This window comes from Littorina saxatilis, linkage group LG2 (assembly GCF_037325665.1).
Source record: "Littorina saxatilis isolate snail1 linkage group LG2, US_GU_Lsax_2.0, whole genome shotgun sequence".
In the NCBI taxonomy this organism is placed as follows: Eukaryota; Metazoa; Mollusca; class Gastropoda; order Littorinimorpha; family Littorinidae; genus Littorina; species Littorina saxatilis.
In genome coordinates, this window is record NC_090246.1 from 97987972 (window position 1) to 98015840 (window position 27869).

Consider the following 27869-nt stretch of genomic DNA (forward strand, 5'->3'; position numbering starts at 1 on the left):
CATTTGACCAGAATTTGTACTGGCCAACCAGGCGAGCTGCATGCCAGACGGTTTCTAGTAGCATGGCGGATTTTTTACAATTTGGCCATCCCTGAGTTGACAGGATAGTAGATTTCTTTGCATGGGGCTTGCAGCTAACTCTTTCGCATACCTGTTTTGTTGTTAAGCAACACTTACTTTGATCCTTGAACCTAAAAGTTAGAACTAACACTCGTAACTTGACTATAGTGTACTCTTTCTGGCCTGCTTGTTTGTTCATAATCATAACGTCTGCATGTAAACTCCATTTTAAGATTTCTTCTGTTTAGGGTCTAATTTCTTCAGATTTTTGGTGCTCCTAGTCCTAAGTTATTAATGGGACGACTTACTATTTGGGCTCTTGTGTAGTTCGTAGAGCTTTTTTGCTGTTTTAGTTCTAAAAATTATACACTATAGTTATACACTTATGAGTTTATTCATGTTTGTGTGCAGATGGAGGAAGATATCATGAAGAGAACAAGCTTTCAAAATTGATGAGACGACTGTTCAGCGGCACGGACAGGGAACGAAGACTGACCGCTGCCAGAGCTCTCAGAGACTACATGCTCACACCAGAAGGAACTAAGGTCAGAGTTAACACTTTAATTTAATTAGTGTTAAAGCTCTTGTTATGTCCTTTCTTTCAAATTGTTTGTTGGATTTGAGAAAACTGTTTGGTGTAAAGAAATAACAATAACGCCAATAAGATAGTAATTGGAATTATTTTCTGTTTTTCTAATTGTTTTCTTCCGTTTCTTCATTTCATTTTTTTGTTCTTTCTTTTTAGGGTTTGTGGAAGTTTAATGAACATAACAAAATCATGATAAGGAAAAAAAAATGAAACTGCTTTTGTTTGTTTTTATGTGACCTTCAGAGATGTATTGCTGTGATAGTGGGTGTCTGTGGCGTTTGTGACACTGACATATTTTCCTTGATTGAATGTGAAACTTTTTTATTTTATTCAGGCTTGTGCGAAAGGTAGCAATGACATCTTGACCAATCTTCAAGGAGTGTTTTACGAAAGGTAAGTTTTTGTCAGTGAGTTTGTTTTGCAATGTAAAGAGGCTCAGCAGCAACTTTAGCTCACAATTAATTTGCAGAATGTAGACATCACAGTTTTAATCCAGATAAATGATAGTATGTGTGAATTTGTTAACTTAAAGAAAAATAATGTTCAGTAGTGCTGAAACTGAGCATTAGATTAGATTAGTTTAATCCATTACTGGATGACATTTTTGTGTCTACCTTAACTTTTTTCCTGCATTTCTCTATGAGTGTCAGACTGGTTTTTGTGTTTTTTATTCTTCAAATAAGCCATTTTTGTCTGATTTCTCCCAGAGGTTACAAGGAGGTGAAGCAAGAAGTGGCGTCATGCATTGGATATGTTGGAAGCACCATGGCGCACGATATGCCAGGGTCAGTTCACAACTGCATCTCTCGGCTTTTTTTGAAACCTTGTGTAACTGACTCTTCTGAGTGTTGCCATGAAACAGTTATTGCCTATAGGCTGGCTTCAGTAAAACATGCTTAAATAGTGGTTGTATTCAAGATCTGGATGATTAGCATTTCTTGTTCTGGGTTATGACTGTAATTGTAAAGATTTAGCATTTCTTGTTGAAGGTTATCACTGTAAATATGTAGTGATATTAACTATGTAGTTGCTGCAGTAACGAGAGAACCTTGATGGCCAAGCGATGACAACCTCGGAAGACACTGTAGGTTCTTTTTATTTCAGAAGTGACATTTTTGTTTTGTCCAAGACTTGATAGATAGGCATGCGACTTGTTAAGACCTTGTTTTCTCAGACTTTCTGTTCATAACCTCTGTAAATTTAAGACTCACTCCTTTTTAAAACCCAATTTTCTCAGATTGTTGGAAGTGTTACATGAGGGGTTCCACTGTACTCACTTAGTTAAACAACTTTTGTTGCAGATACTTCGACTGGCTGTTCACACAGGCTGGTAGCAGCGTGGTCGATGACGATGTCAAAATCTACTTCCTGCAGGCTTTACTTGAGGTGAGACTTGAGGAAGGCCCATTTAGAGAAAAAGTCACACTACTCACTCGAACAGTAGAACAGAAATTGATGATGGTTTAACTTGGGAAACAATTTCCTGAAAATATTGTGTGTATATTTATAAAAAAAATAATGTGTGTTTTTCGTCATATAATCATTCATTCGCTTGCGGCTTCGTGGCAGGCGGAAGAAAAATTCATCCAGATAAGTTTTCGTTATTGTTTGTCTGTACACTTTTAAGACCGTTGGGTCGATATTTGTGAATGTATTGTTTTTTCAATAAGAAACGTTCCAACAACCTACCTTTCTTGTTTTTTGATTGTGTATATTTATGAGAAAATTTTTTATGTGTGGCTTAGTGTACATGTTATTTTGTGTTTTCCCATATCTGTGTATGAATAATAAAAAAAAAAACAAGCAATACAACTGGCTGGAAAAATGGTCAAGAAGTGAATGATGGTTTAAGTGTTTAACATTTCCGGTGGCTTTTAGGAAAATACTTTAAACTGATGCACCCATTTGTTTGTATATATATATGTCAGCATGTGTTTTTCCATGTCTGTATATTTCGGATAATCGTTTTCATGCATAATTATTTATTCATAATTTGTTTAATCTACAGACTTTGCGGCAGGATGAAAAGAAACAAATGACAACTGGAATCATGACAGTAAGTGTTTTAGTTTCAGAATTGGTGAGCTCTTCCAGCATAGTAATCAATTTGATTTGTGAGTTGAACAGTGCTATGCTCCTGTGGCAGAGATCTGCAAACTCTGAAACTAGGAAGGGAAAGAAGGAACATTTGAGAAGTTTTGTTTTCAGTGCCACTGAAAGACAAAAAGAAAGGGACATTTTAAAGGGAACCTTGTATCTGAAATTAACACATTATATTTCATGATTAATGCAATGAGATTTAAACTTGTTAGATTAATTCTTAACTTTAACGTAAACTTAAGGGAGCAGAGTAAACCCATGATTCCTTCCTGATTAGGGGCAACTGGTAGCTTGGTTGGTAGAGCACTGGTAGCTTGGTTGGTAGAGCACCGGTAGCTTGGTTGGTAGAGCACCGGTAGCTTGGTTGGTAGAGCACCGGTAGCTTGGTTGGTAGAGCACTGGACTTGTGATCCGCGGGTCATGTTTTCGAATCTAGGCCGGGATGGACATGGGTAAACTTTATTTGACGACTCTGAGACTGTTCATGTTCCACCCCTGTGGCACATGAAAGACCTTGGTGATATGCCAGAACTGCAAGTAGTTGATTGCACCCGAATAGACAGACACACCAGGGAAGCGTGACTTTTTGCTGCTAGCTTTCCATCGTAACGAAGAAAGGCTAATTTCCCAGCAATGGGATAACAAAGCATAAAAACGAAATGAAAAATAACCATGCCAGTTATAAGGATAAGATTTCATATAGTCCTGTGAGGTAACCCTCATGGAAATTCGGGCTGCTTTCTCATTTTTTTTCTTTCTTTTTCCTGCATGTATTCATGTTCCAAGCCTTGAGACTTTCGCTGGGAACTTGGGGTCTTTATCGTCCTTATAGACTATGTGCTGCTAATTCTTGCAGAAAGTGATGGCGAACGTTCAAGCGCTGCTGGAGAGTGCAGACTCTGACCTGCTGGTGGCTGTGGTGGACGTCATCCTTTTTATTGCCAAGGTTTACCCACACATCTTCAGCGCTCATTTCAGGGTAAGATCTCATTGTAGGATTTTGCTTTCTGTCTGCTTGTGATTTCTTTTCTTCAATTGTTTGCTTGCCTAAAACATGCTCCTTTAATAACTGTTCCTGTTTCTAGTCACTGAACATGTTACCGTTTTTCTTTTTTCAACTTTCATTATTTGGCTCTTCTCTTCTGTACAATGTTTTATCTCTGGGGGTCATGTTGTGAAGATGAACAGGTTTGAATTAAAACGTCTCCTAAATTGTGGAACAGTTGACTGTTGAATAAAAAATAAATCTCTTGTTTTCACACTTATCTGCAGAGAAAATGTCATCTGTTCTGCATAAAGTAGAAAAACTTCATAATTTATTGATTGATCAATTTATTCATTGATTTATTTCTTATGACCAGAACACAGTGGACATTCTGGTGGGCTGGCACATCGACCTGAGCCAGAAGGAGAGTCTGATCCAGTACGTGTCAGCAGCGCTGGTTTCTTTCCGCACGTTCTGGTCGTCCGACATCAGCTTCTCTAGCACTCTGCTGGTGCAGTTCTTGGAGGACTTGGAGGCCTACGCTGAGGTAAGCAACTTGTTTTTTATTCATCATTTCATGATTTTGGGGCAGAGAAGTAAAAGTATCTTCTGTCTTTTCAGGATTTTGTGCTTATTCTTACTATTTTCTCTCTCTGTCTACCCGTCTATTAATTTTGTTGTTTATTGCTGACAAAGACACATGGTCGAAACCGGTTCGGTTTTTTGATTGTTCGTGTTACTGTTTGCTCCTGGTGTGTAAATTGTCATTGTTATCTTGTTCTTTTTCCAGGATTTGACAACCAGTGCCACTGGTCAGACATTTGGTGGAGAGAAGCTGCCAAGCCCGGAAGAATTTACCATCAAGATGGGCGCTCTCCTTCGAGTCTTTACCACTGTGGTTGACAGTTTGGGGGACAACTTGGCGCCCGCTAAGAACAAGATCAGCAAAGACTTCTCCTGCAAGGTAAAGAATTGCTTGGGTTATCGGTGTGGTTACTGGGGAGAAAAGAAATCTTGGTGACGATGGTTGTGAAATGGTGTAAATTTACGTTGGTGTTATAACTTTGGGACTCCATGAAAGTGTTATAAAGAGACACGGTTGTGTATTACTGACGGTGTAGAACTTCCCTTCATTTTGTTGATATCCGGTTTTCAGAATAACTGATTAACCATTGTGGATGCTGTTGGTTGCATCAAGTAGTTGGATCATACCACTCTTTTTCTGTAAGGATATATAAACCTGTTGTAAAAGGTCTTGTGCAATGCAGGAACACGTATGGCTGGTGCCAAGGCTGTTCTCTCTAGTCAGCTTGGTAGTTCTTGTTGGAAATTGTTTTTGTGAAAAAGAAGAAGGAGATATGAATTTGTTTAGTATTGATTTATTTGATAAATAACAACTACAAGTTATATGGAACTGAAGCTTGGTATTGCTAATATGATGTGGACATACAGGTGTAGCTGCATCAAAGACAATTTTCCATTTTAGTATATTTATTTTTTAATGGCCATTAAAATGTTTCGTTATTGTTACAGTACTGATGTTGTTATTTTGTGTTAAACAGCTGCTGGTCAAAGTGGTGGTCAGCATTGAGACAGCCTTGAAGTATGTCTACATTGAGCCAGTGGTCGTTGCAGGTATGTCGACTCCATTTTCAAATGAATTGATGCAAGCACACATATGTGGATGGTTGTTTTGATGTTTGCAAAGATGTATAGTTGTTGGTGAAAACGCAGACCTGTTTACACTACACATTGAGCGTAGTAAACTACGAATTTGAATAATATACTACGCAACTACGCAAGTCTGTCGTTTTCTACGCAAACGGTATTTAAAAAAAAAAATTAAAAAAAAATTAAAATTTTTTTTCTTTTTTTTTTCTTTTTCGTCTTTACACCTGTTCCTTGTCCCGTTGTGCTCTCACACCGCCCCGTCCCTGCACGCAAACGGTATTGTTCCGGCTACGCATATCACAATCCGTAATTTTCTTCATCTCCCTTGACCGATCCATTTTCCAATCCATGTTTTCGGCCAGCAGTCGTTTGCTGCGTGCAGCGCGTAAAGCGCCCACGGGCGTTGCGTTGTAGCTTGTTAATGCCGAATAGGCTTCTCCAAGCAAATGCCGGGCACAACTGAAAGCGTTACTGCCAAACCATGCGGGCGTTTTGACACAATGGCTGAACGCAGAGCACACGAAAGTGAAGATGAGAACTGTGAAGAAAATGACTCCGAAAGGCCACCGACCAAAAAGAAAAAGACGAGCAATGCGCCGAACCAAGTCTTTCTGCCAAAATATCATCAGGACTACCCATGCCTTGTCTTCGCGGAAAGGAAAACATCATGCTCATTGCACTGTCTGCAATTCCCATTTTTCCGTCAGTCAATCGATACATGTAAAAAGTAGCAATCATTGTTCTTGTTGTTGTGATAGGTCGACGAGAAATTCTACACATTCAATTACAAAACTACACATTTGCCTCATTTTGCTCCCAGAAAATACACATGCAATGTTTTAGGGGTAAACAGGTCTGAAAACGTATTCTCTCTTCTTTTCTCAAATAAAAAAAAACTGATGAGCAATAAATTTGATTTTACAGATGTGACTGCCATTAGACATAATGCAAAAACATTGGCATGGTTACACATGTACTGTACAGCAGTGTGTTCAGACCATCTGTATCTTCCAGCCAATAACTCTGTCATTAAATATCATGCACAACAATAGACAATATTGAGAACTTACTCTGTTCGGTTAGTATTGGTTGTGAAAGAGTGAGTACCTTTGCTTTTTTGGGGACAAATAATCGACACCATGTTTCCGTGTGACATTAAAAGGCCAGTCACTAGCGAGGGTGTGTGTTTCAAACACATGGACAGGAACCAAGTGTGGATTATTTGTCCCCGATAAAGCAAGGGTACTCACTCTTTGTCAACCCATACAAACTTGACAGTGTTGTTTCGGGAATTCGTCTATTAGTAGTCCATGGCCTGGTTATCCTTGTACTAAGCAGTATCCGCATTTTCCCAACCCCAATAAAACTAGATTCACCTGACCCCATGCTTTCCTGATTTTTGTGACGGAGAAATTGAGTTATCTTTTCTTCTTGGCTTGGTCCTCGCTACATCTGTATCTTCCAGCCAACAACTCTGCCATTAAATATAATACACAACAATTCGAATTGTCTCATACATGTTATAAACGGCAGTGTGTGTAGACTATCTGTATCTTCCAGCCAACAACTCTGCCATTAAATATAATACACAACAATTCGAATTGTCTCATACATGTTATAAACGGCAGTGTGTGTAGACTATCTCTATCTTCCAGCCAACAACTGCATCAGCGTGCTGCTGACACATCTTGGGTCTGAGGCGCTGTCGTGTGCGGAGAACCTTCTACCCTACATATCCATGCAGGCCTTCTACAGTAGGCTCACCAGCAAGCCCTTCCTTCTGGCTTTCTTCAACCTTGTGCACAAAGTGAGTGTGTTGTTCATGACACATGCTGTACCCTACCTTACTTTTTTTTTTCTCCAAAATTTTAATCAATCAATAAACACGTGATAACAAACATGGTAACTGTGTGTTTTCTGTTTGTGCACATACTTTCTCATTTACATGCTTTACCTTAAGATCAGAGACAATACCCTACCTTACTTATTGCCTAACCCCCTGGGGATAGTGGCATTTCAGCTCAACTCAAAGATATCCAAAATACTTGGCCAGATTGTTATAATTTTAGGGTATGGGGTGTTATGTTCATAGCAACGCACTTTCCCCAGTGAGAAAGCGGCCGGAATGTTCGGAGGATTACCTCACAGGACGATATCAAATAAATGCCAAATAAATACCAAATGTCTGGGGTTAAGATGCTAATTCTGCTGTCAGCTCTATTTGCAGTGTACTATGTAGGTAACCTGTTTAAGTAATTTTGTGTGGCTAATCCATTTTCTAAAATTATAGTGTGTACACAAAATGGGTAGGAAGTAGTGAGAAACTTGTTCCTTTACTGAAACACTGCTTCAAGCGCAGTTTTCCTTGATGTTTTTGTTGTAAAAATGCACCAACAGAAAAGAGAGTAATGAATATTTTTCAGAGGGAGGTGTTGTTGATACGCAGCAGTATTGAATTACTTGGTGACAAAACGTCTCTTCATGGAAGCTTTGTTTTAAGACACAAGTTTTGAAGAATTTTAGCTGTCTTAAAAAGGGGTACCACTGTATATGTATAACAAGCACTGCTCTGTGCAGGTGGTGATGGCCTTTGGAACTCAGCTACCTGTGGATTTCCTCTCTCACCTGTTTGAACCAGAGTCCCTCCTGCTGACAGCAAGGTTGTCTCACTTCCAAGAGGTACAGTTGGCAGTTGTTTGACCGCTTGTTTTGGCTGCTTTTTTTTAATTTTTTTTATAACAAGAGCCTCGAAGATTATCTTTTGTTTCCTCTTCACTTCCAGAGTTGTGTATGCAGTGATTTGTTCAATGGGACCCGTTTCATGATGAAAAAGGACTTGGTTTTGTAGCTAGAATACATCTGCAAGCCTAGAATTGAACCTTTTCTTGAACTGAATTAGACATTTTGATAGTTTTATCAGGCATGAGAATTGTTCGCCGTAAGGCAAATTTCCGCCGAATTTTTTGTTTTGTTCCGCCAAAAAAGCAAAAGTGTCCGCCGAAAAAATAAATGGGGGAGGCAAAAATGGTTCTAAAAACTGAATATAGTGGCAAACTTGTAGCTCAGATGACACCAAATTACACCAGTTGGGTTCTTTGGAGAAAAAAAATTCCGCCCCAAATGCCCCCAAACCCCCCTAGAGGGCTAGGCGCTTCGCGCCGTCGACTTTGCTATTACTTACAAATGTTCAGCCTTTTTTACTTTTTTCAATTCCCATGCCTGTTTTATATGGTAGACAGAAACTAGAAGGAGCAGGAGAAAGGTTTGGAATGAGAGTTAAAGGAATTTTTGTTTGGAGGCAAGCATAAACTACTGAAACAAGCATGTACAGTTTTATTGTTAGGTTAGTTACCGGCATTTAAATGTTTCGGATTTTGGCTTTTAGTTGTAGCTACTTGTGTGTCATAGTGGTTGACTTAGTTTGAATGGAATGTTGCCTGTTGTAGGTGCAGAGTCAACTGATGACTGTCTACCATACTGTTATGGGCCTGAAGAGCGTTCCGCTGCTTCAAGAGTCCTACCGGTCAGTGATTTCCTTCTTTCTTTCTTTCTTTCTTTCTTTCTTTCTTTCTTTCTTTCTTTCTTTCTTTCTTTCTTTCTTTCTTTCTTTCTTTCTTTCTTTTTCTTTGTTCCTTCCTTCTTCCTTTATTTTCTTCTTTTTTCCTTTTTTTGACTCACATGCGAAGCAAAAGTGAGTATGTACTCACCCGAGTCATCCGTCCGTCCGTCTGTCCGTCCGGAAAACTTTAACGTTGGATATTTCTTGGACACTATTAAGTCTATCAACACCTGATGTGGGCTGATGGTGTATGGTTACAAGATCTCAAAAAACATGTGCGGCAACTTGACCTCACTTTAAGTTCAAGGTCACAGGGGCCGTAATTGTTGTCTTAAAAACGACCATTTTTCACATTTTTGCATTTTTTTCTGAAGTTATCGAGAATGGCAACCTTAGCTATGTATGCTATATAGGGCAATGTAAGCCCTATCTTTGGACACCAGTTTGGTTGACCTTGCTTCAAGGTCAAGGTCGCAAGGGTCCTTTAAAGTTGGATTGTATACATATTTTGAAGTGACCTTGACCCTGAACTATGGAAGATAACTGTTTCAAACTTAAAAATTATGTGGGGCACATGTTATGCTTTCATCATGAGACACATTTGGTCACATATGGTCAAGGTCACTTTGACCCTTATGAAATGTGACCAAAATAAGGTAGTGAACCACTAAAAGTGACCATATCTCATGGTAGAAAGAGCCAATAAGCACCATTGTACTTCCTATGTCTTGAATTAACAGCTTTGTGTTGCATGACCTTGGATGACCTTGACCTTGGGTCAAGGTCACATGTATTTTGGTAGGAAAAATGTGTAAAGCAGTTCTTAGTGTATGATGTCATTGCTAGGTTTAGTTATTTGACCTTGACCCTGAATGTCAAGGTCATGTAAAGGTCAAGGTCAAGCATGTGAGTCGTATGGGCTTTGCCCTTCTTGTTCTTTCTTGTTTTCTTTCTTGAGAAGTGAAGAGTAACAATTCAGTTACTGTCACATTTTGAAAAGTTTTGGGCTTGGAGCAACAACAAAAATTCATGTTGCATGTTATGTGATGATACACACACACACACATAAACAATCTCATTCCTACAACAGGCGCCTACATAGATCAAAGATTACAAAATGCATAAAATGATGTCCTTTATAAGAGCTTGACCATGAAAGGCTGATATTATGTGGATGATTTTGATGTGCGTTGTCTTCTCTTCAGGCTGGTGCTTGCTGATCTTGAGATTGGCCTGAAAACACTTCTGCCGCAAGGACACAGAGATTTGAACCTTGTACCAGACAATCCCTTCTCAGCTGTGAAGTACAGCGTCCGCCAGGCTGAGGTCATCATTGTCTTCAACCTGAATGCGCTGGCAGAGATCGCAAACACCAAGAGCAATCTTATTGGGGTACGGTTGACTGTGAATTGAAGTATAGTGGAAAAAGTGTGATAAAATTGGGTCTTCAAAAAGATGGATTCTTAACATGGAGGTACATTTAAAAAAAAGTTATGCACAGAGAATATAAAAAATCAAGGTTTTAAAAACAGGGAAGTCTTTTGTCTTTAATCGGGGGGAGGGGGGGGGGGGGGACCTTAAAAGGTTGGTTCCACTGTAGCCATAGAGGAGTTAATTGTTTTCTGTTTCTGTGATAAACGCAATTTCTGATTTGACTTCTGAACCCCTATAACAAGGTTTCGTGAAGATGTTATGTTTGTCTTTGCCCATCTCGCAGGAGTTTGTACGTAATCTGTTAGCTTTTTTTATTTTTTAGTTCTAATATTGAGTAAGCTGCAGCGTCTTTAATCCTCCAGACAAGAGTGCCTTTGAAAAATGTTGCTGACTGTGTGATTGTGTGCGAGTGTCTGTGTGCTGTCTGTGTCTATCTGCGCCTGTGGCATGTAATGGGGTATATGTGTGTGTGTGGGGGGGGGGGGGGGGGGGGTGAGACAAGGTTAATGTCTTTGTGTGTTTCTCTCTCTGCCTTTGCTTGCGGTCTAATAAGAAAACTGTAATGGCTGTAAGGCAACATCCATTGCTGTCCACTAATTCATTTGTTTTCTTGAAATAACAGATGTGGGCCCTTTCTCCAAGCATCTTTGACCTTCTGAGCGAACGCCTTGAGCCCACTGACCTTTGGATGGCTCAGTGTCACCCAAGCGTCCAGTACGCCATTCTGCACACGCTGTACGGCCACTGCTGTCGCCATGGCAATTTCATCTCCAGCAGCAGCCTGCTGGCCTCGGATACTGTCTCCTTGGGGACCATGAGCCAGGCCACCTCGGAATATCTGACGCAGATTCTGAAAATGCTGGTGGCTCTGCTGGAGGAGGCGAAGACCTCGTTTGACATTCGTTGTCTGGCCATGAAGTGGGTTCAGGAGGTGGCCGTAGGACTGCAGAGCACAGCCCACGTCTTTGTCATGTGGCCCTGTCTCTCTGTTGTCAGGGCCGTCATTGCTCAAGGTGAGTTGAGTACAGTGGAACCTCCCTTTTAAGACCCCCTAATTTAAGACTTTCTCCTTTTTAAGGCCTTGCATTTTTTCAGATTTTCTGTTCAGAACCTCTTTAAATTTACCTCCACTTTAAGACTCCCTCCTTTTTAAGACCTGATTTCTCAGCTTTGTGGAGGTCTTAAAAGGGGGGTTGTATGGTGTGTGAATCTATGGGTAGCGCCGTATGTATGGCAGCTCGCTTTCCCCGGGGAGAAAGCAGCCCGAATTTCCATGAGGGTAACCTCACTGGACTGTAAATCTTATCCAATCCAATCCAATCCAATCACTATAGGCATGGTATGTGAGTGATGGCACACACTTTAATGCATGGTTAGGTAAGACTTATCATTCGAGTAGTGATAATTGTGGGAGATAAGAGAGAGAGAGAGAGTGTGTGTGTTTGTGTGAGTGTGTGTGTGTGCCATTCTTGTGTATTGGGAATGCTTGAGTATTTTCTTACTTTGAATATTTATTGTGCTGTTTAACATGCTAGACGGTTTATAACACACAAATATGTATCTTTTCTTCCACTGTATTGTTCATTTTTGTGTAATTTAGAGCTTTCACTTCTTTAAATAGGTTATGACAGAGAAGTCCAGGTCATGACAGCGGCTGCACAGTGTCTGTTGACTCTCTTCAAGTCTGTTGCCCCATTTTCCTCAAACACTAGTCGAGAGTGAGTATTCACAAATAATGTGTATGTAACGCATAACTGCATGCATCAAATACTTTGCATGCTGAATCATTGTTTTCTTTTCTTTTGTTTTTGTTAGATTTAAATCATTAATTTTAATTTATTTTTTTTATAAAACGGGGCCTGTTTTACCTACTGCTTACCCGTCTCTACTTATAGAACAGCAATAGAAAATGTTGGGAAATAACTGTTGGGTTTGTATGGGTTGTGAATGAGCGAATACTCTTGGTTTTATTGAGGCAAGCGTCCTCACGTGACATTATAGGCCAATCTTTAGTGAGGGGTAGGTCTGAAACACGTGACATTATAGGCCAATCTTTAGTGAGGGGTAGGTCTGAAACACGTGACATTATAGGCCAATCTTTAGTGAGGGGTAGGTCTGAAACACGTGACATTATAGGCCAATCTTTAGTGAGGGGTAGGTCTGAAACACGTGACATTATAGGCCAATCTTTAGTGAGGGGTAGGTCTGAAACACATGACATTATAGGCCAATCTTTAGTGAGGGGTAGGTCTGAAACACGTGACATTATAGGCCAATCTTTAGTGAGGGGTAGGTCTGAAACACGTGACATTATAGGCCCATCTTTAGTGAGGGGTAGGTCTGAAACATGTGACATTATAGGCCAATCTTTAGTGAGGGGTAGGTCTGAAACATGTGACATTATAGGCCAATCTTTAGTGAGGGGTAGGTCTGAAACATGTGACATTATAGGCCAATCTTTAGTGAGGGGTAGGTCTGAAACACGTGACATTATAGGCCAATCTTTAGTGAGGGTTAGGTCTGAAACATGTGACATTATAGGCCAATCTTTAGTGAGGGGTAGGTCTGAAACATGTGACATTATAGGCCAATCTTTAGTGAGGGGTAGGTCTGAAACATGTGACATTATAGGCCAATCTTTAGTGAGGGGTAGGTCTGAAACACGTGACATTATAGGCCAATCTTTAGTGAGGGGTAGGTCTGAAACACGTGACATTATAGGCCAATCTTTAGTGAGGGGTAGGTCTGAAACACGTGACATTATAGGCCAATCTTTAGTGAGGGGTACGTCTGAAACACGTGACATTATAGGCCAATCTTTAGTGAGGGGTAGGTCTGAAACACGTGACATTATAGGCCAATCTTTAGTGAGGGGTAGGTCTGAAACACGTGACATTATAGGCCAATCTTTAGTGAGGGGTAGGTCTGAAACACGTGACATTATAGGCCAATCTTTAGTGAGGGGTAGGTCTGAAACACGTGACATTATAGGCCAATCTTTAGTGAGGGGTAGGTCTGAAACACGTGACATTATAGGCCAATCTTTAGTGAGGGGTAGGTCTGAAACACGTGACATTATAGGCCAATCTTTAGTGAGGGGTAGGTCTGAAACACGTGACATTATAGGCCAATCTTTAGTGAGGGGTAGGTCTGAAACACGTGACATTATAGGCCAATCTTTAGTGAGGGGTAGGTCTGAAACACGTGACATTATAGGCCAATCTTTAGTGAGGGGTAGGTCTGAAACATGTGACATTATAGGCCAATCTTTAGTGAGGGGTAGGTCTGAAACACGTGACATTATAGGCCAATCTTTAGTGAGGGGTAGGTCTGAAACACGTGACATTATAGGCCAATCTTTAGTGAGGGGTAGGTCTGAAACACGTGACATTATAGGCCAATCTTTAGTGAGGGGTAGGTCTGAAACACGTGACATTATAGGCCAATCTTTAGTGAGGGGTAGGTCTGAAACACGTGACATTATAGGCCAATCTTTAGTGAGGGGTAGGTCTGAAACACGTGACATTATAGGCCAATCTTTAGTGAGGGGTAGGTCTGAAACACGTGCAGGCATGGGAATTGTCCGCCGAAAGGCAAATTTCCGTCGATTATTTTTTTTTTGTTCCGCCGAAAAATAAATGGGGGAGGCAAAAATGGTTCTAAAAACTGAATTTAATGGCAAACTTGGAGCTCAGATGACACCAAATTGCTCAATTTGGGTTCTTTGGAGAATTTTTTTCGGGGGAGCATGCCCTCGGACCAGGCTAGGCGCATCGCGCCGTCGACTTTGATATTACTTACATATTTTTAGCCTTTTTTACTTTTTCCAATTCCCATGCCTGACGTGGACAAGGAGCGCTAATGTGGAAAGTTTGCCTCACTAAAAGCAAGAATATTCACTCTTTCTCAATCCATACAAACCAGACAGAGTTATCTCCACAGTTTGTGTATTGGGAACTTTTAGCTTTATATTTACTCTCAGTGTAGTACCGTGACTCAGAGAACAATTGGCCAGTTGGGCCTGGAATGAAAATATTTATAGGTCTAACAGTTGTGGCTTTGTCGGCTTATCAGGAACATTAATGGTCAGCAAACACCAGCATGTTTTTGACAGAGGAGCATTTTGTTGTTGCAGATGCATGGAGCTGTGTGCCTTCAGACTGACAGACAGCCGCAGGCCTGTCAAAGATCTCTACTTCTCCCTCCTCAAAATGCTGCCTCTGGATGTCACCACCAGGTGAGTGTCTGTTGTAAAGTGTTGTATATGTATTTCAGAACAAATACACCCTTTTGGAGACTGAGATAGGGCAAAGGCTCGCCCAGTAATGCCTGCTAGGACAGTTTTAGTAGCGAATGCACACAGGTAACATTATGCCGGTTCCCTTATTTGACATCGCATCTGCCTGTATTATTTTTCGTTTTTACAAAAAACGGACGTGAAAGAATACAAACGCTGTTCTTTTATTAGAGAAAGAGGGGATGGGGGAGAGTGTACAGGGCTGTGCGGCCAGCGGATAAATTAGGAACGACTGACATCTCTCAATGGCTGTATTGTGTGCGTGTGTGTGTGCAAAAGATTTGAAGAACAAACAGAAGGGTAGCAGAAATGTGCACAGACAGATTTTTTTGGTATCTTTACAAGTAAAACTTCTTTGCCAAAATTGAACTGTGTTCGCTCTTGTTTGTCTGTTAGAACTATTCACAACTAAATCAATTTTCTTTTTTTTCCTTGTTGTAATTTCAGCAACAGTATGGCATTTGAGGGAGAGGAAGAAGCGCTGGCCCGGCAGAGAAAAGACCGCACAGTAGGTCTGAAGATGTCATGGCTGGCACGGAGAAATCACCTGGGATTTCCGTCCCTGGGGCTGTTTCACTCACACAACTTCCGTCATGTTATTTCATACATGTTGAACAACTCTCCACCCAGGTACGGAGTCTTCTCTGATTTACTTGGAATGTGTTATTTTTTGTTTGGATTTGACAGACCGTCGAGGCTTACTCAGTGTCCTGGGGCAGTTGGTAGCACGCTGACTTTGTGAGCAGGTATCGGCATGGGTTTCAAACCCAGTTACAGTGAATTTTTCCTGTATTTCCCGGAGTCTTCTATTTTTGCATTCCTGCATTATCAATATCGTCATTAGGGCGAAGTCTGCGTTCTGCCACAGTATCTCTGCCGTTCCCCACAGCTTCTCGTGGGCCTCCACTGAATTGGGCCACGTCTGGCGGCTCAGGGTGTTATTGGTGGGGCAGGACTGCAGGATGTTGTCGCATGGACATTCGTCTGTGTCATTTCCCAGAGTCGGTGTTCAGTGCAGACTCTCAAGGGGGCGTAATCGGATCACCCTTGTGTGCAAGTGCATGGACAAAGAACCCAAGTCAATATAACACTTACCTCGACAGTACTATTCTTGCACATTATCTATTATAGGCCGAAAAAATTGGACAAAACGCTGCGTGGGTACAATTATCTCCCATAACCATGCGCCACCGTGGATCCCAAGCACTGTCCGAGTGCTTCCCCCTTACAGGATGTAGGTGGCGCGTCCTCTTTCTTTTTTCGCGCGTGTCAGTAGGCTGTGTTTCTGCTACGCTCCCGGATTATTTTGGACTAAGAGGCTTCTTTTCTGTGTGGACTATCACCTGTTGGATTATTGTGTGTTATTCCACTTCTGGCTTGAGGCTACGTTGTGTTTCCTTCAACTTGTGCCTCCGTTGTTGTGTGGCGGACTCGGCGTGCCTCCCGTCCTACTTCGTGGTGACCGGTCGTCTGCTTCTCGTTTCGCCGCATTCACTTGAGTATTGACCTAAATTTTCTTTGAATTTTGTTAATTCTCGGTCTTTAAGGGTACGTACAGGGCGAGGTAGGATTTCTCGTCCTGTTTTGGGCTCTGGTTCTACGGAACCAGAGTCTGCCGGGGGCAACCCTTCTCCGGGCGCCCAGTCATGTTTTGCGCACGGAGAAGGGGACCTTTCGGCGCTCCGACTCTCCCTCCCCAAACGCTTTGCGTTTGCAGCGAGGGAGGGCGGAGAAAGCCTGTTTGAGCAAGCTCAATGCGAGCTTGCTCAAACAGGCTGGGCTTGAGCCTGGGACTTCGGGCGGGGCTGCGCCGTCGAAGGTTCGGGGAAGGTCGAGGGGAAAGAAAAAGCTTCTTTCTCCTTCTCCTTCAGTGGAACAGGCTTCCCCCCCTTCGACGCCGTTGTCCGGCCCTCAGTCTCAGGCTTCAGCTCCTCCCGGTTTCAAGCCTGGGGGGAAGGTTTCCTTCTCCTCCCTGGCTCGAATCCGGGGGCAGGTCGATTCCCAACCCTCTTTGGGGGTTGGTGAATCCGATCTAGGGGCTACTGGAGAGACTCAGGTTTTGACAGCCAACGGCCATACCACGTTGAAAACACCGGTTCTCGTCCGATCACCGAAGTTAAGCAACGTCGGGCCCGGTTAGTACTTGGATGGGTGACCGCCTGAGAACACCGGGTGCAGTTGGCATTAAAATCTTCCTTTTCCGGTGCCTCTCCTGTGCCCTCCTCGGTTTCCACCGCTGTGGAAGCCAGGAGGGACACGGGTCCTCCTCTGAACTCCCTCGCTGGGTCGTCTGCTGCTGTTTCGACAGTAGTTTCGGCCTCCTGGGGGGGGGAGATCGGAGGAGATGACGGGGTCTCTGAATTCCCTCCCCGCTGGGGTTGGGATGCGAATTGACCCCGTTCAGGGCGGTCCTGTGGGGGCAGGGGTTTTCAGGCTTCGTGCCTGCGACCACTGCTACTACGGTTCCCTCTGACGTCCGTGTGACTGGTGGCTGTCCCTCTTGAAACGCTCCGGCCGACTAGTTACTGGACGTGGAGGTGTTCGACAGAACGTGGTACTTCTGTCGAATGGTCAGGGCGACGGGAACATTGTTTCTGTTGCTCAGACCGACACCTCCGACCGGACCGTCTTGACCCCACGCCATTCCTTAGCGTCTGGTGTTCGGGTGACGGATGGTCCGGACCAAGGGTCCGGAACGTTCCAGGCTTACGGGTCGGGATCGAACCGGACCCACGGGTCCCGACTGGACTTGACCTCCGGGTTTGGTCCGGACGGGACCCATGGTACGGGACCGTACCTAGGTCCGGTGCGGGACAGTACCTCTGGCCCTTGCCGGACCCCCGGACCTACGGGTCCGGATGGTACGGTACCGGACCAGTGGTCCGGTCGGGACCGGACCACTCGACCACCTCTGTTGGTCCGGGTGGTCTGGCACCGAACCGGACCACCGGACCTACGGGTCCGGATGGTACGGTATGTCCACGTCCGGACCGAGCTACCCGAACACTTCTGTGGGTACGGATGGTTCGGTGCCGTACGGGACCTCCGGATGGTACCGGACCGGACCGGAACACCGGACCGGAACACCGGACCACCCTACCGGATCGGTCCGGACCACCCGACCACCTCTGTTGGTCCGGATGGTCTGGCACCGAACCGGACCTACGGGTCCGGATGGTACGGTATGTCCACGTCCGGACCGAGCCACCCGAACACTTCTGTGGGTACGGGTGGTTCGGTGCCGAACGGGACCTCCGGATGGTACGGGACCGGACCGAACCTACGGGTTCGGATGGTCCGGTACCGGACCAGTGGTCCGGTCCGAACCGGACCACCCGACCACCTCTGTTGGTCCGGATGGTCTGTCACCGAACCGGACCATACCGGACCACCGGACCTACGGGTCCGGATGGTACGGTATGTCCACGTCCGGACCGAACCACCCGAACACTTCTGTGGGTACGGGTGGTTCGGTGCCGAACGGGACTACCGGACCGGAACACCGGACCACCCTACCGGATCGGTCCGGACCACCCGACCACCTCTGTTGGTCCGGATGGTCTGGCACTGAACCGGACCTACGGGTCCGGATGGTGCGGTATGTCCACGTCCGGACCGAACCACCCGAACACTTCTGTGGGTACGGGTGGTTCGGTGCCGATGGTACGGGACCGGACCGGACCTACGGGTCCGGATGGTCCGGTACTGGACCGGTGGTCCGGTCCGGACCGGACCACCCGACCACCTCTGTTGGTCCGGATGGTCTGGCACCGAACCGGACCATACCGGACCACCGGACTTATGGGTCCGGATGGTACGGTATGTCCACGTCCGGACCGAACCATCCGAACACTTCTGTGGGTACGGATGGTTCGGTGCCGAACGGGACCTCCGGATGGTACGGGACCGGACCGGACCACCGGACCGGAACACCGGACCACCCTACCGGACCGGATCGGACCACCCGACCACCTCTGTTGGTCCGGATGGTCTGGCACCGAACCGGACCTACGGGTCCGGATGGTACGGTATGTCCACGTCCGGACCGAACCACCCGAACACTTCTGTGGGTACGGATGGTTCGGTGCCGAACGGGACCTCCGGATGGTACCGGACCTACGGGTCCGGATGGTCCGGTGCCGGACCACCCGACCACCTCTGTTGGTCCGGATGGTCTGGCACCGAACCGGACCATACCGGACCTACGGGTCCGGATGGTACGGTATGTCCACGTCCGGACCTAACCACCCGAACACTTCTGTGGGTACATGGTTCGGTGCCGAACGGGACCTCCGGATGGTACGGGACCGGACCGGACCACCGGACCGGACCACCGGACCACCCTACCGGACCGGATCGGCACCCCCGACCGGACCGGACCATTTCTTTTCTGATCAGACCCGATGGGTTCCTGTTCAGTCTATAAATGGCGGGGGTTCGTTGGCTGGGCTGACCCAACAGTCCCAGGGTTGTTGTTTTTCTCCCCCTTCGGCTGCTGGAGACGTTTCGTCTTTGGGGCAGGGGTCTTCGCGGCCTCTTGCTTCTGTGGGCGTTTCTTCACAGCCTGCTTCATCGCTCTCGGCTCTTCCTCCTCAAGCTCCCTACACTCCTGCCTTTGAGGAGTTGTCGGGAAGTGAAGAGGAGAGTGAGTCGGAGGACGATAGGGAGGAGGATCAGGGTCGCCCTGAGGTTAACACTGATCCTCTACCCTTGCCGGTTTCTGATGGAACTTCCGAAGCTATGCTTCGTACTTTCCAACAGTACATGACAGACTTCACGCGGCGTCTTGACGTCACGGATGCCTCTCTTAAGCGTCTGTCGTCTAGTGTTGACACACAGGACGTGGACCCGGGGTCTGAGGACGAGAGGCAGGAGGCTCGCCCTCGCACAGCTAGAAGGACGTTTGAACAGTTTCAGGACGTCCTTCCCTGAGACGCCCTCTCGTCCTTTGAGTCCGCTTCGGCCCGGGCGCGGGAGGCTCACGCCGCGTCTGCCGGCGGCTCGTTTTATGAACGATCCGGCCGCCGGCAATTCGCGTTCCACCCTAGTCTTAGTGCCACGGTGGAAGCGGCAGCACATCGCCTGAGGAGTACAGATTCACGTGCAAACGCGACCTGTGTTCCTCGGGATGACGCGGGTTCAGTGCCATGCTTTCCTTCGGGAGGCGCACCTCCACTGTTTCCTCGTGTCCAATCTGTTTCGTCCCTCCCTTTTCCCTTTGACTCTCGAACTCTCCCTTTCCAGACTTCGAGTGTTCAGGGTGGGGCTGACGGTGATGTGTTCGTTGGGGAGGTGCCTTCGGTCAAGAAGGTGGAACTGAGCTCTGCTTCGTTCCACAATCTTGAGGCCACCGTTTCTTCCACAGTCGAGGCCCAATCACAGGCCTTGACATGGATGAGCACGCTGTCCACACTGTTGGACCCTCCCGATCGGGCAGAGTCCGATTCCACTCGGGTCCTTGACACGGTTCGAGTGGATCGGGCTTTGCATGCCGTGCGATCGTGCGTGACGTCTGCGGCAGAATTGGCCATTGGAACACGGGTCCACTTTATTGGCCCTGTTCCGTGATCATTTTCTGCTTACTTCTATAGTGCCTCCGGATATGAGGAAGAGTCTGAGGAACACGTTTCCTCAGCCTTCTTCCCTCTTTCATCCGGACACTGTTCGTTCTGTGGTGGAGTCCACACGCCAGAGGAACACTGATTCTCTGATGGTTGGCCTCGCTGCTTCGGCGACGGCGGCGGGGAGTAAGAGAAGTGCTACAGTCACCTCCAGCTCCCAGCCTCAGAAGAAGAAGAAGAAGAAGCCAGTTTCACTGCCTCCTTCTTCCTCCTCTTAGGCGCCTGTCGCGTTCCCAAGCAAGACGAAGGGTGCTCAGACAGGTAAGGGGAAGCAGCACCACCAGGGGGGGTGGTCGCAAGCCTGCGCCTGCCCTCCAGCAGAATTTTCAGTGAGTCCCGGCCCTACGTTGACGCCCCCTCAAGTTGCCCCTCTTTCGTCCGTCGGTTCCCTTTTTCGGGCCCGCGGCATGTGGGGCAGACTGGTCTCCAACCAGTTTTTCTTGAGGGTGGTGTGGTCGGGGTTTTCTCTACCGCTGTCGTCACAACTCCATTGTCCGCTCTACCCTTGACGTTCCCCCCTCCTCGAGACCCTGCCAGATGGCAGGCTCTTCAGGACGAGGTGAACTCGTTGGTCGAGAAGAAGGCGGTCTACCCCCTTTCTCAGCCTTCTCCGGGGTTCTGCTCCCGCCTGTTCACCGTCCCCAAAAAGGACGGCCGGTTCAGGCCGGTGTTGGACCTCTCCACCTTGAACTTGTACCTTCACAGGTGCAAGTTCAAGATGGAAACCCCTTCGTCGGTCCGGTTGGCCATCCGGCCAAACGATTGGGCCATGTCTGGGACCTCCAGGATGCTTACTTCCACATCCTGGTGGCCCCGGGGTACCGACATCTGCTCCGGTTCGTTTGGGAGGGCACAGTGTTCGAGTTTCGGGCCCTCCCATTCGGCCTGTCCTTGGCCCCTCTGATTTTCAACGGGGACAACAACACCACATGCTTAGCTTACCTTCGCCACCAGGGGGGCACCAATTCTCGGTCCCTCTCCCTGTTGGCGGAGGATATTCTGCTCTGGTGCCAGACCAATCAGGTCCGGATGTCAGTCCAGTTCGTTCCGGGGAAACTGAACGCCCTGGCCGACATTCTCAGTCGGGGCGATCAGGTTCTCTTCACAGAATGGACCATCGCTCACAACGTTCTACAGCGTCTGTGTGCAAGGTGGGACCGTCCTCTGATCGATCTGTTCGCAACTCGATTCAGCGCTCGGCTTCCCAGGTACGTCAGCCCCTTTCGAGACATGAATGCGTTCCACTTGGACGCATTCACTCTCTTGTGGAGGCTCCTCGATGCTTACGCCTATCCCCCGACATCTCTGATTCCGAGGGTGCTGGCAAAATATCTGCAGGAACGACCAAGACTGATTTTGGTCGCGCCTTACTGGCCAACAGCTCCGTGGTTTCCAGATCTTCGCGGTCTCACCCACGTAGACCCTCTACCTCTGGATCTGGATGGGGGAGGTCTGCTCCAGCCTCGATCATGCCTCCCTCATCCACGTCCAGAGAGTCTGTGCTTGACCGCATGGCTCTTGTGCGCTCCAAACTGCTTGTACTAGGATTGCACAAGAGTTCAGTAGAGTTTTCCTTGAACGCTAAGAGGCGATCAACTAATCAGCTCTACGACTTACGCTGGAGAGCTTGGGCCACCTTCGCCTTGTCCAAGGGGATAAAGCCGCTTTATCCCTCAACACAGGACTTGGCCAACTTCCTGGTGGAAGTGTATCAAAAGAAGAGTCTTTCTTCTAAGACTCTTCTTGGATACAGATCTGCCATCGCTTCCACGATTGCGGCCGCTACTGGTCGCAGACCTGAACACTTGATCAGGTCCTCCCTCATCGCTAATGTCCTTTCGGGTATTAGCAATGCAGCGGTGTCTAAACCTCGGGTTTCATTTCCCAAGGGGGATGTCTTTCTGGTCCTCAAACTCCTGCGTAGCAATGAGTTTGAACCCCTGGCAGGCATCAGTATCAAGTTGCTGATTTTTTGAGTCACTTGAGAAAAAGTGACTCTATGTAATCGGTCAGTGTTAGTCTGTCCGGCCGGCCGTCCGGCCGTCCGGCCGGCCGGCCGTCCGTAGACACCACCTTAACGTTGGACTTTTCTCGGAAACTATCAAAGCGATCCGGCTCATATTTTGTTTAGTCGTGACCTCCAATGACCTCTACACTTTAACGATGGTTTCGTTGACCTTTGACCTTTTTCAAGGTCACAGGTCAGCGTCAAAGGAAAAATTAGACATTTTATATCTTTGACAAAGTTCATCGGATGTGATTGAAACTTTGTAGGATTATTCTTTACATCAAAGTATTTACATCTGTAGCCTTTTACGAACGTTATCAGAAAAACAAGGGAGATAACTAGCCTTTTCTGTTCGGCAACACACAACTTAACGTTGGGCTTTTCTCGGAAACTATAAAAGTGACCGGGCTCAAATTTTATGTGAACGTGACTCCCAGTGACCTCTACACTTTGACGTCTGCTTTGGTGACCTTTGACCTTTTTCAAGGTCACAGGTATGTCTTGAAGGAAAAAAATTGAAATATCATATCTCTGAAACTATTCATCGGATTTGATTCAAACTTTATAGGATTATTCTTTACATCAAATTATTTACATCTGTATTGTGTTGTGAATAGCAATTTCTTCCTGTCCATCTGATGCCTCATATAATATTCAGAACTGCGAAAGTGACTCGATCGAGCGTTTGCTCTTCTTGTTCCTCATCGCTTTAGCCACTTGCCGTAGACTCAGTGGTATTCAAGCTTTGAGTGGCCTGGACTTTGACATTGAGTTCACCACACAGCAGTGGTTGCCAGCATGGTCACGTCAGTCTAAGGTATGTTTCTTGGGTATATTTTCTTTTACGGTAGTACTGTTCGAAAATTGCCTGGGTATCTTAATCCTTGGATTTAAGTGATTTTGATTAAGGAGTTTAATACTCTACATATCACCCTCACACCACTCTGGTATTCTGTGCAAGAATAGTACTGTCGAGGTAAGTGTTATATTGACTGTAAGGCTTCTTTTTAAGCCTACTGTCTATATGATACTTACCGAGACAGTACTATTAGAGTTTCCCTCCCGCCTCCCCTCTTGATATGTTATGGGCTTTTTGAGGGTCTGCAGCTCATAAAGAAAGAGGACGCGCCACCTACATCCTGTAAGGGGGAAGCACTCGGACAGTGCTTGGGATCCACGGTGGCGCATGGTTATGGGAGATAATTGTACCCACGCAGCGTTTTGTCCAATTTTTTCGGCCTATAATAGATAATGTGCAAGAATAGTACTGTCTCGGTAAGTATCATATAGACAGTAGGCTTAAAAAGAAGCCTTACAGTTTCCAGTGAAGGTCACAGGGCTTAGAAACACACATATACTTAGCAGGCAAACCTTTGAAGACAGTGATGGTGCCCATGTGGCAGGGGGGAAAAAACAGTGTGTTGTGCTAAACTATCACCAGAAGGTGACCCTGGGTGCCAACAGCTCAGGTAAACAGAAGTAGGAAACGAACTCTGTGTCCCTGTACAAAATCTGTTGTACAGACCTTAGTCTTTGCAGACTGTAGTGTGGCGATGAAGCTTGATCTTAGCCTCAAAAGCTGGGTGTGTTTTGCAAAAAAACAACAACAGGAAAACGCATGTTGTAGTGATAAAGTGGAACTAAAATACAATTAGGAGCAGTTTTGTCAAGGATTGTTTTAGCTCATTTAGGTCTCTTAGTGTTCTGCCCTTGCAAAGTACAAGAAACAGCCTCAGAATTGGTCTTGTGAGGATGGAATAATCCATGTTTCTGCTCCTTTTGCAGTCAATTTGGTGGGCTACACTGGTTGGAAGCCATGTTCTTCAACGGCCAGCGCTCACACAAGGAGGCGGAGAGAGGCCAAGACAACATTCTCTTGTCAGATGTAAGTTTCTGCTGGCTGAATGTTGCCTTGTTTAGATAGTTTACAAATGTTTTCAGTGCACTACAGGGAAGAACTATGATGATGTCTAAACGTAGCAAACATGACTCATGAACATTGTTGTTTTTTGGCTGAGTGGTTGAAAGGCTTTAGTATACTGAAAACAGAAGCATAGTTAATGTTACATTTACTCAAGTTTCAGTTCACCTACAGTTTTGAAGCTCTTTTTTACTTGGTATTTGGCCATTTAGTTTCGTGAAGTTTCAGAGAGTTGTGTAAAGACTCATAAGCCTGCAAACAACAGCACAAAATAAATGCAGCAACAACAACAAAGGTTTTTTCAATGTTTAGTCGGGGAAGCTTTTGGGTTTTGTTGAGTAAAGACTTCTAACCCTGCAAACAGCAGAAGTGAAAGCAGCAACAACCATTACCATTTTTCATGTGTTTAACAGCTGGATGCCACAGAGTCACAGATGTGGTTCTGGGCAACCTACGAGACGGCTCACTTCACCGTTCTGTCACGCCTTCGCACACCGCTGGGCAAACCTCAGGAGACGTTCATGACCATAGAGAGCGTGCTCAAAGCCTTCGCTAAGGAGGCCAAGTCTGCTAGGGATGTGGAGGATGTGGGGGCAGGAGGGGACTCTGGCAAAAGTAAGCATTTTAATTGATTTTTGTATCGCTTCTGTGAAATGCATTGAATTTGGTTCACTTGTCATCAGCCAAATGCTAAAGCATCCAATACACATGCAGGTACACACTTGCGTACACTAACATGAGCATTCATAGCATGTCGACATCAAAGCACCTGGTGGTACATGGGATATGGTTGTGTAGAAATTGCATTCCTCTTGTAAGAAAATGGTCATGAAAAAAAAGAGACTTTTTTTGTATGGGTTTTGATCCGAGAAAGTCAACAGTGTTGGATACAGTTAATTGTTATGTTTTTTTTGCCGCCCTCTGAACGTTTCAGTTGACCCACACCAGGCTATACTTGTTGCACATTGTCTTCCCAGTATCCCTGTCCTACACTGTTCACATATGTACTTTCAGATGAAAAGGCAGGGGAATACGGCTGCCTGCAGCGAGTCCATGTCTTGCTTCAGTACATGGAACACCTAGAGAGACTTCTGTACAACGCTTACGAGGGCTGTGCTGTCGCCATGGCTGCTCCCCCAAAGGTAAGTCTCTGTGTGTTTTGATTGCTCAAAGTGCCTTCCTAACGGGACAGTTTGCTACAGTTATTCTGTCTTGGGAAGGAAGTGTCTTTCACTCCATTTATTTTTACTTCCAGTGTGGTTTTATTCTCCTCATTTGTTGTAAAAACAAGCAGATTTAAATTAACTCTGCAAAACTATTTAATCTCTTCTCGTTTCTGCTCATGTCATCTCATCAAATCTTAACTGAGCGTTAAAACACAAGGGCATTGTGGCCTTCATGCATGATTTTTACTTGAACTGAGACCTTTGGAATGGTTTAGGAAAACAGCGTTTTGTTGTCTTTCATTAAGAATAATTTGATCTCCCACAATTCGGAAAATCCCTTTCCTCTCTACATTGTGGTTGATGAAAGTACAATTAGACTTCACTTACTCAGGTAAGCTTGTCATCATTTTTCAATTCTCTTTCAGATTGTGAAGACCTTCTTCCGCACGAACCGCAACACTTGCCTGGAGTGGCTGTCTCGCATCAGAATGTGCATCATTACGGTGGCTGCTCATGCTGGCTTGCCCGCTGTGGTGGTGAGGCATGCACAGGAGCTCCTCTTTGACCTGTTGGACGTGGACCAGACACAGGTAGGTGACTACAGTGATGCTGCTTTTTGAAGCTTCATGAAGCAATGTCAGGACGTACCATCTGAAAAGATGGATTGTTCCATGGGAGAAACGGTAAGGTAGGATGGAATGACGGGGCAGTTTGGGGTGTATATATTGAATCTTGTCCACAATTTGGGAACGTCAGTAGTAGAGTTGTACGACATAGGTTAACTTGTCAAATACAGAATTTAAAAAACAAGATATGCATGATAAAGTGAAATCCTATTTCAGGGGACTGACTTTGAACGGGCCATTGTGTACCTGGTTCAAGCACTGTGCGACTTGGAATGCCCAGAGGCAGTGATGGGTGTCTACAGCTGGTGTCGTGTTGTTGCTGGCAAAAAGTTTTCCTGGGTCAAGGCCTCTGCAGAGAAAGCCGGTAGAAGGTGGGTGCAATGTGTGCTAGTTTCTGTGCTTGATGTCCACTATCAGTCGCTGGTTAGTCAGTATTTCTTTTCTTCTGCGGTCAATTCAGATGGCTGAGTCAGATCTTCAGTACTCAGTATCATTCTTGTTGATCTGAAATTCACAGCTTGAGAGACGGTGTTTGGTCAATGACCTAATAAAATGACAGAAGACCAACTTATACATGGTCTGGTGTTTCAATCAACTGATTTGCATTGGATGACACTTGTCATTGTGGTAACAATTTTGATGGCTGAGCTGCCACTAATTCAGAATACCTAGTGTAGAAAAACTGAACTCCTTACGCCATGAACAAGCAGATCAGCAGGAAATCATCTTACCATCACGTAATTTTAGAATTATAACAAAATAATGATACAGAAAGATTGATTTGTTTTGCCTACAATGCTACTTGAACATAACGCACTGACCTGACTGGCGTTACTCTGATGCTACTTGAACATAACGCACTGACCTGACTGGCGTTACTCTGATGCTACTTGAACATAACGCACTGACCTGACTGGCGTTACTCTGATGCTACTTGAACATAACGCACTGACCTGACTGGCGTTACTCTGATGCTACTTGAACATAACGCACTGACCTGACTGGCGTTACTCTGATGCTACTTTTCTATTTTGTTTTTCTTTTTTTATAAAACCAACTTTGAGTTCTTCACATCTGATCCTTAGCACATGTTTTGAAGGCCTGCTAGAAAGTTACGAACAAGTGGTTATTTTGTTGGCTTTTTTTAATCATAACTTTCAGTTTTTGACATCAGTTATTTGAACGCTTTAACTTTTTCTCCTGTTATAAAGGTATTGCAAGCAGTTATTCTCTTTACTGCTCTGTTAGCATGTTTGAATCTTTACTTTTGGTATTTGACCCCAGTTACCAGACGACTTCTTCTCTCTGTCCTTCTATAAAGGTACGAACAAGCAGCTAAGGAGTACCAGACAGTGCTGAAAACAATGCTATCCTTTGATGAGGGAACGGAGGGTAAAGACTCGTCCGACTCAACAGAAACGTCCCCTGAACATCGTGCACTTGGGAAGAAGGACTCTGCCGACACCGTCAGTAAACAGCGATCGTCTTCCTCCAAGCATGGCCAGCCCATTCCTGCTACTGTGTCCTTCTTGACCAATGAGGTATGGTCAATTGATTGTTTGACCAATGAGGTATGGTCAATTGATTGTTTGACCAATGAGGTATGGTCAATTGATTGTTTGACCAATGAGGTATGGTCAATTGATTGTTTGACCAATGAGGTATGGTCAATTGATTGTTTGACCAATGAGGTATGGTCAATTGATTGTTTGACCAATGAGGTATGGTCAATTGATTGTTTGAGGAAGACTGTTTTAGTTTGTAAGGAGATGAGAATTTTGGGAAGATGCACTATGTAAAGAAGATGTGGATGATTGGTTTTTAATATCCTT

At 45.3% G+C, this 27869-nt stretch overlaps 1 protein-coding gene and 1 non-coding gene across 2 annotated transcripts in view; both read left to right on the forward strand.

Moving 5' to 3' along the window:
* Window positions 1–27869, forward strand: part of LOC138960280 (serine/threonine-protein kinase SMG1-like) — an 86422-nt gene that overhangs the window by 9324 nt on the left and 49229 nt on the right. Inside the window, exons 2-24 of the mRNA XM_070332104.1 lie at window positions 472–605; window positions 984–1042; window positions 1357–1434; window positions 1951–2035; window positions 2658–2705; window positions 3606–3728; window positions 4111–4281; window positions 4525–4698; window positions 5297–5369; window positions 7061–7212; window positions 7983–8084; window positions 8852–8928; window positions 10170–10356; window positions 11021–11411; window positions 12020–12116; window positions 14534–14635; window positions 15143–15325; window positions 24110–24209; window positions 24659–24860; window positions 25260–25387; window positions 25837–26001; window positions 26254–26408; window positions 27359–27578. Of these exons, the coding sequence (XP_070188205.1) occupies window positions 472–605; window positions 984–1042; window positions 1357–1434; window positions 1951–2035; window positions 2658–2705; window positions 3606–3728; window positions 4111–4281; window positions 4525–4698; window positions 5297–5369; window positions 7061–7212; window positions 7983–8084; window positions 8852–8928; window positions 10170–10356; window positions 11021–11411; window positions 12020–12116; window positions 14534–14635; window positions 15143–15325; window positions 24110–24209; window positions 24659–24860; window positions 25260–25387; window positions 25837–26001; window positions 26254–26408; window positions 27359–27578 (3206 nt within the window). The remainder of the gene's footprint in view (window positions 1–471; window positions 606–983; window positions 1043–1356; window positions 1435–1950; window positions 2036–2657; window positions 2706–3605; window positions 3729–4110; window positions 4282–4524; window positions 4699–5296; window positions 5370–7060; window positions 7213–7982; window positions 8085–8851; window positions 8929–10169; window positions 10357–11020; window positions 11412–12019; window positions 12117–14533; window positions 14636–15142; window positions 15326–24109; window positions 24210–24658; window positions 24861–25259; window positions 25388–25836; window positions 26002–26253; window positions 26409–27358; window positions 27579–27869) is intronic.
* On the forward strand, window positions 16761–16879 carry LOC138960537 (5S ribosomal RNA). Its single transcript, XR_011454014.1, has one exon. It is a non-coding gene; the product is annotated as a 5S ribosomal RNA (ribosomal RNA).